The sequence below is a fragment of the Convolutriloba macropyga genome, chromosome 15 (genome assembly GCF_964194025.1).
Source record: "Convolutriloba macropyga chromosome 15, txConMacr16.3, whole genome shotgun sequence".
NCBI classification, from domain to species: domain Eukaryota; kingdom Metazoa; phylum Xenacoelomorpha; order Acoela; family Convolutidae; genus Convolutriloba; species Convolutriloba macropyga.
Genome location: NC_134482.1, coordinates 14,528,027 through 14,537,943, shown reverse-complemented (window position 1 = coordinate 14,537,943; position 9,917 = coordinate 14,528,027). Strand labels below are relative to the sequence as shown.

The 9,917-nt window shown below is 41.4% G+C and overlaps 1 protein-coding gene across 1 annotated transcript in view; it reads left to right on the top strand.

Moving 5' to 3' along the window:
• Positions 1-834: 834 nt before the first annotated feature.
• Positions 835-9,917, top strand: part of LOC142354389 (uncharacterized) — a 58,221-nt gene continuing 49,138 nt past the window's right edge. The window contains exon 1 of the mRNA XM_075406668.1: positions 835-1,033. Coding sequence (XP_075262783.1) covers positions 948-1,033 — 86 coding nt within the window. The 5' untranslated portion in view covers positions 835-947. The remainder of the gene's footprint in view (positions 1,034-9,917) is intronic.

Sequence of the window (9,917 nt, the reverse complement as noted above, 5' to 3'; positions counted from 1 at the left end):
ACTTCTCATACATTTATTTTATCCTATTTTTCATTTTAAGGCTCTTAATTGCTTTGTGGAAACCACTTTCACAAAACAAACCGCCGCATTCTTTAGAGGTGGTTTTAGTTGGGTACCGGTAGATGCTCGTAATGAAGTTTTCGTTACTTACAAAAGTTTTATGGTATAGAAACAACAGATACTGAAAAACATAGTATAATAATTGTATTATAAGAATTTTGGGTAAAAAATTGTAAACCCGACTGATGTCAATTAGTAACCTTCTTTGAGCTCACGCTAACTATTTGGGACATCAAGTAGGTGCCAAAAACCCCTTTTTCAAACAAATTCTAGTCATATGTGAAGTTTGAAGGAGATGTTAATTTCCCCATTTTGAGGTCCCATGAAGAATGTCCAGACCTAAGATAAACGCACGATGCGGCATAGTGCGTTCAAAGTTACACAGTTTGAAAACATGGAAAAATTTGCACAAAAGTTTGAACATGAACGCACTTAAATGGCCTGGACTGGAACTGTCTGGATATACCGGTTTCTGACCGGCACCTCAAATTGGGTCATTTTGAACATTTTGGCATTTTTCTTTGCAGAAATGATTTCAGAGAGTCTTTGTTACCGATATTTTGTCATTTGTTACGTTGAAAACAGTTTTTAATTTTCTGAAACCAAAAATGTTTTCATATGTTAATCACATAACTCGAAAAAATAAGAGCCAAATTCTTCAAAAAGCTCCAGAATTCGGGCAAGTGAAAACCAAAAAGAACCTTGACCCGAGAATAGCAAACAAGTTATAACTTCAATTACTGTCAGTTAATAACGTTATTGCCATTATGGATAGTTAACAAGTTTTATTTGTCCAATAACGTAACTAAATAATCATTGATACAATTTTTCTTACTGACAAGTAAACCAAACTTACCTTGATTAGAATCATAATATCCTTTTCAGACATGAGAGGATTGTTATTTATTGCTTTGTTTATTTCTGTTGTCTCTGAAAATTATTCGTTACGTCATATTCCCTCACAGACTTCCCAGTGAAACGCAACAACATTTGATTGTTTTGTTAAACGCTTTTTTATCATAAAAAGCTGCGTTAAAAACTGACAATAACGAAGAAACCTCGCCTTCAATAACCCGGGCAGAGATTTCACCCTTAATCCACTCTTAATTAGCTGGGATTAGAGTGTAATGCGTATTGCACTCCTATTTATCGGGGAAAAGAGTGCATGAGTGTAATTTTTTTTAAAAAAATAGACGGTATTTACAATCTTTTCTCCATTCTTTTTACACTATTTGCAAAGAGTGTAATTAAGAGTGGACAAAAAATTACACTCTTATAAAATTACCATTATAATCAAATTGAAACGCAAAATTTTTGTAGCAGGTGGCTCAATGGATAATGCTAAAAGTGAAAGTAACATATTCGATACAGGGAAGAGCAGGGGATCAATCCTCACTACCTCCTTCCACCTTTAAATTTTGAAGTTACACTTTTGTAATTACACTCTTCCCCCTTAAAGAAATAGGGGTGTATTTTTTATTTTCACATTATCTACACTCTTTTCCTGTTATTTTTGGGGAAAATCCTCGGCCTGGGAATTCGAGGATTATTTAACCAATAAGTGGTTTGAATTTAGTTGCATTGAAAAGTCAAATTTTGCATCGCTTTTTTACAACAATTTTGCAGAAAAGCTATTCAAATCTGAGAGAAACATCTACCCGTAATAGCCGCCAAGTCAATTTAAGTACTGGGCAAGTCTAATTGCAAGTCTAAAGGCAGTGCTGGGTGAACGCAAAGTAAGCCGAAGTTAAAGTAAGCCGGCATAAAAGCAAGCCGAAAGTTATGTAATAGATATGTAGTCGGATCTTTTCAACAATTGCCCCCCCCCCTTTGGTACATAGTACAGAATCGCTACCCCTTCTATGCTATAGTTAACCATAATATTTTTTGGTCTACAGTTTAGATAGCCGAATATCAGTTTAAGCGTAATTGCGGACCACTTTTTACGGCCAGGTGGGATGTAATCTGGAGATTCCGCGTCAACTATCGCGGCGAAGTGCAACCAGCCCACCAGAGCAACCTTAAATTACGGGTATCCTGGATTTTTTTGTCTTAGTTGGCCTCATTTTCAAAATTCGGGTTGCTCGACTATCGGCTTGCTTGACCGCCTCCTCAATGCTAATTCAGAATTATGATGGAGTCTCTTTTTACAGTTGAGTCTTGAACAGTAAAATTGGAGTCTCTGTCAGAATAAACTAGCAAGGCCAAGAAACGTCCAGTATAAGTGTCGTCAACGCCACAAAATAGCCTCAACACCCACATAAGTTGGCCGGTAAATCGCCTAAAATATGTCCAGAAAACGGCAAAATTAGCCAACAAATGGAACCGGAAGTAACCAAAATAGATCTAAAATCGACCCGGAAAACGCTAAAATAGCCGAGAAATTGAGAGAAATTGACAAAAAAATCAAAATTTCATTGAAAATTGTTCAAAAAACCAGCCAAAAAATCCTCAAAAAGACCGAAGTTGACGATTCATCTAACCTCGGCTGACCCTCCAGGTGCTAATTTATTGTTTCGAGCAGCTACCGGTTATTTATAGAAAACCCAGAAAAAGTGGCTAATATATTTAATCCCGAGAACGTGGCATGTCACAAAATGTTTTGAAATTCGTAAACTTTGATAAATTATTTCGAAAAATTGGTCTTGACTGGAGAATCAACGCGCAGAAGCTTCACTTAGACTTCAGACTTGTATTAAGACTGGTTTAGAATTGCTTGCTTAGATTTGCTTGAAAACGACTTGAGTTTAGGCTCGCATAGTACTGATATAGACTTGGAGGTCGGTTTTTGTTTATGCTCTTCGGCCTAAGTCTTACATACCAAGACAACTTTTCATTAATATTTGTACTGATATAGACTTGGAGGTCGGTTTTTGTTTATGCTCTTCGGCCTAAGTCTTACATACCAAGACAACTTTTCATTAATATTTGTACTTCTGACAGTCGCAACCATGGTAGCAAATCAAGTTCTATGAATACATCATAATTCCAGCTATTGGCACACAAGTTGTGGTTAAAAACAGGAAATCCCTTACTATAAACAATATTGAAAGTGAATGTCAACCACTTCTGACTTCTTCAATAAAATCAATTTAAATAAATAGCTTCAATGGAAATAGGTTGGGGGAATGAAAATCAGGAAATGAATGGGTTTTGGAGGACAAAAGTGTAGGTGGGGGGAGGAAAATGAGGGTGTGGGGGAGATAAAAAGTAAAGGATCTTGGTTACTTTGCACTCCGGGCAACAAAAGCAAGCATTTGATATGAAAATGTAAACACAATAAAGCAAAAAGTTTTCATTCTGACATTGAGTTTTTGTCTCTCTGTGTGTGTGTGTGTGTGTGTGTGTGCGCGCGTGAGTGTGTGTTTCGATGAACTTGTTTCAGTGACCCTCCCGCGCATTTGACGATTGTGGTAATAGGCTTAGGGTTACTGCTGGTCTTTGTACCATTCCTGTAGCCGTCTGGATGTCGAAACTCCTGGTTATGCCGTCTGAACCTCTGTGTGCTTTCACAATCTTCCCAAGAGGCCAGATGCCTGTGGGAGTGAAGTCCTTGAGCACCCACACAATGTCACCTTCATCCAGCTCCTCATTTGATTTTTACCACTCTTTTGTTGAGCTCAGGAACATATTCCTTCAGCAACCTATTCCAGTAGTGATCAAGTAGTGTCTGCGTCAACTTGAAGTCCTTAGTGGAGAACCGATGGTTGCTGTTCACAAGAGGTTTCAAACACATGGGAGGTCTGCGAAGGAGGAAGTGATTCGGAGTAAGGGGTCCCTCATCTGAGATGCTGCAGCCCACATGAGTTAATGGCCTGGAGTTCAAAATTGCCTTGGCCTCTGCCACAACTGTCTGGAAAACAGACAGTGTTAGTTTCCGACTGCCCAGAACTATTAGAAGACTCCTCTTTGCGGTCTGTATCCCATACTCTTCCGAAGTGTGGTGCAAATGGAGGCTTGAAAGTCCACTGAATGTTCTGTTGAGCCAATTTCAGTCTGATGTACTCGTTGTCTGGCTTTTAGCTTCTCTGGAACTTTAACTTCATTGGTTGGTTGGCTCCAATGAAGTTTTTGACATTGTTACTCACAATGAGGTCAGGGAATCCACGTCGTGAGACAAATCTGCCGATGGTCATGTGAAGACAATCGGTTGAGAGGTCATGGTATACTTCTAGGTGGACAGCTCTTGTGATCAGGTATAAGAACAAGCAGACGTAGCGCTTTTGGATGTCCTCTCTCTTTTCTTCAATGTAGAAAGGTCCAAAGATGTCCATTCATGTGTTGACGAAGGGGTACTGCTTGTTTACATCTGGAAATCTGAATTCAGGAAGATCGGCCATCTTCGGTCTCACATTGTCTGCCCTCCAACCTCTGCAAATGAAACAGTATTTCCCCAGACTTCTCATAGCTTTTCTCAATCCAATCATCAGGAAAGTCTGTTGCAGGTGAGCCTTAACATGTTCCATGCCCTGATGGCCACAGTCGTAGTGCGCCTTTTCAATCAACTGTCTTGCAATTTTGCTCCTGCTATGGAGAACAAGAGGATGTTTCACACTGTAGATTAGAGGTGCCCTGTTGAGTCTTCCTCCTACCCTCAGGAGTCCGTCGTCATCTAGAAAGTGTGTGAAGGGCATCAGCTTGTCTCCTTTCTCAAGATTGTCTCCCTTCAACAGTGCAGAAATTGTTCCTGAGAACGACTCGTTTTGGGACATTTTGATGAAGTAGTTCCTTGCCCTTTTCTCGTCTGATGCAAAAATGTTAGGGTTGGAGGTCTCAACTGATTCGTTTTGTCTTATAGTTTGGACTTTCGTCTTGAATTGTGTTATTGCCTGGAACACCATTCTAGTAGAGTTGAGTAGTGGACTCCATGTTGAAAATTTTTCAACCTCAACGATTGGCGTCTGAAGTTGTGTCGCTTGTGTAGCGCATATGTGGGGATCATTGTCTTCGGCAAAAATCCAGGATTCTTGAGGTGTGCTCAGAAAGTCCGGTGGTTGAAGCCACAGCTTTGGTATGTCTGTTGGGTTGAGGCCTCGTGTGCCGTGGTCAGCGGGATTCATCTTTCCAGGGATGTGTCTCCAATTGTCCGGGTTGGAAATCTCGTGAATTTTGGTCAATCTGTTGGCAATATACATCTTCTGTCTCTGGTTGGATTGGATCTATCCAAGTATAGTGGTGCTGTCTGTCCAAAAGTGTTTTGAACTTATGGTTGTTGTCATCTCGCTCTCACAGAATCCAGCTAGCTCTGCTTCAAATGTTGCCGCTTCCAATTCCAGTTTTGGAATGCTCAGCTGCTTTATAGGCGCCACTTTTGTTTTACTGGACACATATCGGGAGGTGGAAGATCCATCGGCTATGGTTGTCCTCACATAAACTATGGCAGCAATTGCACTCATTGAGGCGTCAGTGAGAGTGTGAAGTTGATGGGTTCCATTGGTGCTGGGAATCAAGCTTCTAGGAATTTCAATTGAAGTCATGCTGTTGAACTCGTCCATCCACTCCTGTAGTTCCTGTTGGTAGCATTCTGACACAGGTTGATCCCAGTTTCTTCCCTCTTTAATGATTCTTTGGAGAATGCATCTAATTCTGATGGCAAAGGGTGAAATCAGTCCGACTGGATCAAACAGAGAAGCTGCCAGTGAAAGCGCCTGTCTTTGAGTCATCTGTTGTCATGTGCAGAGAAACTTCGGTTTTGCAAACATCAACTTGTCAGTTTTGGGGTCCAACGTCTGACCAAAGCTTCTTTGGGCTTTCATTTCCGCCTTGTCTTCTTCCAGTAGGTTATCTAATGCTGCTGGTCTGTTGCTCAGAAACTTTGTCAGATTGAATCCTCCTGTATGCAAAACAGTTTTGATCTCATCTGCACTTCTGCGGGCCTCCTCTTCAGAAGGGTAGGTCTGCATGAAATCATCCATGTGGAACTGCTGCATGATAGATGTGTAGTCCTCTGGATGTTCTTGTTTGTGGTCATTTGCACACTTCTGCAGAACAAAGATCGCACAAAAAGGTGAGCATGTGGCTCCAAAAATGAGTCGACTGTATTTGAAGATTATTTCACTGCCACCCTCTGTCCACAAAAAACGGAGATAGTCCTGGTCTTGTGGTTGGATGCCAATTTGCATGAAAATTGCCTCGATGTCAGCTGTGATTGCCATTGAGTACTGTCTGAAGCGGAGAAGAAGGCCATACAGTTTGCAGAGTAGATCCGGCCCTGTCAGCAATGCATCATTGAGTGAGATTCCTTTATATTTGGAAGCAGCGTTTGTGACTCTGCGGGTTTTGTCTGGTTTTTGTTTGTTGATCACTGGATGATGGGGAAGGTACCAGACAGAGTGTCTGGAACTGGAGTCTGCAGTTGTGATGTAGTTTTTATCCAAATCTTTTTTGATTGTTTCCTCGTATCGGTCTCTCAAGTTTGTGTCCCTCTCCAGCCTCTGCTGCAGAGCGTGACTGAACTTTGGCCATGAAGTAGTTGTTAGGTAGTGTGACGTTTTTCTTCCATGGAAGTCTAATCTGGTATCTGTTACCAATGTGTCTTATGGTATCATTGAGGATGGACACGGCTTCTTCGTCATCTGAAGACTGTCCTTTTGAAGAACACTGATTGAAGTTCACTCCTTCAATTGTCCAAAAGAGCTGGAGAAGATCTTCATCTGGATCGTCTTGTCGCCTCTTACTATGATTGAAAAGTGCTATGCTTGTGCTGTTTGATTGTCCGACCCTCTTTTGTGTGTACTTCTGAGGAATTGGCCCTGTCAGTGTGCAGCCAAGCGGAGTGTTGACTCCGTATGGGGTATCAGTGGTTCCCGTTGCGAACTGTCTGGGAACGGTTGCTGTGAATGCATCTGCTCCAATCAGTATTCCGATCCGGTTGTCCCTGATTGTCGGGAATCTTATGCTCTGCAGGTGAGAAAGGTCTCTGCAGATCTCATTCAACATTTCAATTCGAACTCTTGGCATCCGAAACTCCTCCATTGCTGTTGCGCACAAAGGGCCTCTGACCACAGGACAACTGCTGTACAAAGCTCCTATGCCAATCATGACATCTGCTGTTTTAACTGAGTGTTCACCATGAAATGAAGCTAGTGGTAGGGTTATATCTTTGGGTTGTTGAATTTGAAGTGTTTCTGCAACCTTCTGTGTTATTTGGTTGTTGTCATTGCCACTGTCCAGCAGAGCGTAAGTTTCAATACAAAGATCTCTGTTACTGGTATTGCCTGCAACTGTATCTGCGGTCTGATCCAAGAAGTTTCCTGTTGGTTGGTGCAAGTGTAGTTGTGTTGCCAAGCAGTTGCCTGCTGCTGAGCCACAGTTCGTTGATTGTTACTCTGCTGTCTGTTGTTGTTCTTGTTCTGCGTGTTCATTGGCTGAGGGTGAAAACCATTTTTGTTCAGTTGCCCCTGTGTGAAGTGCTGCTGTTAAATCCACCTTGTCTGTTCATGTTTCCATTCTGTTGGTTGTAGTTTGTACTCGTTTACTGCCTTTGGTTAATATTAATAAAGTTATGTCCATATTTTGACTGGTATTGGTTTGTTTGGTTTCTGAAGGTATTGTTTTGTGAGCTTTGATTCCAGTTCCCACTTGGTTGTGCATTTATTTGCTGATGCCTTGCATCAGTCCTATGGAGTGTTGAGTGATGGAAGCCATTGCATCCGTCCACGAGGCACCGTGTTTTTGATTGGCAGAGACCCTTTTCGTGAGCTCCTAGACAGTTGGGGCAGAGATTGAACCTCCTCACACAACCCTGTCGGTCATACACTGATTTTTTCCAAGTATTCGGGGCAACGACCAAGGTTGTGGTTTCGTTAGCAGAGTTGACATGACACATCCCATTCTAGAAGAATTATTCACTCTGATTCTCTGGTTCCGTTGTGGGGAGATGTCCTCGCACGCCTCTGCGTAGGAGTCAATCCAATCAGCAAAGTGGGTATGGTTTGGTTGCAGCAAGGCTTGAGTTCTTTTGTGTTGATTCCATCTGATTATCAAGGTAGCGTTCAGTTTGTCTCTGACCATTCTCAAGACGACTGCAGACTTGAGATCAGCTTCAAAGTTGTGAAGCCTGAATGTTTGTACCAGTCTTCTCATGAAAGATGAAAAACTCACAAAAGTGTTTGGTTCGTCCAGTCTGTGTTTCGGCCAATTTTACAATTGATCCAGGTATGCAGCGACAGTGTGCTGTGTCTTGCCGGTCAGTTCAGCGATGAACTTTCTGGTCAGTTCAGCGATGGCTTCATGGTAGTAGTCCCCATTGTAGGAGTATCCACTTATGGAATCTCTTGTTTTATGTGATACAGAGTTTTGGTTGTATGTCATTTTTGGGCGTCTGAGAGGCCACTGTTGTTGTGAATGGTTGCTTTGAAGAAGCTGAACCACTGGTGCCATTTCAGAGGATCACCTGTGAAATTATCAATTAAAGGCATTGTGTAGGTTGCTGTTATAGGCGTTGTTATTGTGTTCAACATGTCCGGGACATTTGTTCAGTGTTTGTTGATTTTGTGGTGTCTACATATGGCTAATGGTCGGGCCAGCTAGGCTATTGATGTGAAAAAAAACTGGTTGTTGCAAATGCCCTGCTCTATCCTCACTCTCATGTCGGTTCTTTCCTCGAACATGGTTTTTTCTCTCGATCGACTTGAATTTTGCCAGCCCTCATCTGTTCTCAAAGCCCCTGTGAGAAATTCCCTGTTCCTTCCTCTCTCTTCAATGTTCAAAACGGGTTGAGAATTATCAGGGTCTTCTGAGTCGGACGATTCAGCGTTGTTTGCTTCCTGATTTTTTCCTGCGGCTTGCCAACTGATGTTTCATTGCTCTATTGCGTAAAGGCTACTGTTTTCTCAGTACAATAGAGGAAGGCGCTGCTGATGTGTTAAAAGCAGATTCAGTGTCACTTGCATCCGTTTTGTGTGCTTTTGCTCTCTGTTTGCATTTCAGCATGGTTATATTTCTTTCAGCAGATTCATTAGCAAGTGTTGTCAACTCTTAACTTGTTAGCTGTAGCTTTATAAGTTCACTGCAACTTCTGTCCAATTGCTCTTTCTGAGACCTCAAGAGTTCCAAAATTTCACGAAGTATGCTTAGACCTTCGTTACTATTGCTTTGTTCTTCGAAGAGGTCTTTTATTGCGTTCCACTCTATCACTTTCAACTGAAGTTGTTGCTTGAGGCTGTTCTTTGCTGTTGATGATGCTTTGAGCTTGATTGGCATGTTGATTGTGTTAGAAGACTTTTCCTGTTTTACAAATTTTAAACTGCACGGTTACTGCACTATGTTTCCTTTTAACAGCCCTATTCTATTTTTTTTTCGTTATGTTAAACTTATTTAAATGAGGCTGTTGCCTACTGTGCTTAGCTAATGCTTTTTTTGTTTAATGTTTATTTGTTGTGTTTATGCTTGTCGCTATCACTAACCAGTGATGCTTGATACAGATGTGATGCCAATCAGAAGTTGTATAGAGTTCAACCTTTTCACTAATCAGTGAAACTATTACAAACTTAGATAAATGTGATGTTTATTTCGTTGCCTTTTTGTTTTTCGAACGCGACTGAAAAAACTCTAACCTGTGGTGGCTAACTTTTGACTATTGTGTGTGTCAACTGACACTGGTGGGGGGATAACTTCACGTTCCTATAAACCTTATGGGAGCAAGGGCATACCAGGTCTTGCAACTAATCCCGATTTAATGTGTTTGTGTTAGTGGTGCTTTAATTTTCAGCTAGAGGAGGACCTACTCCTTTCAAAACGAATGCGGATAGATACTATGTTGATCCATCGATAACTAGACGCCTATTAAAATACAGCATTCGTAATGAAAACTTTCATTTCTGCAAGTAAGGCTAGCCCATCTGTCGTGACTAGGC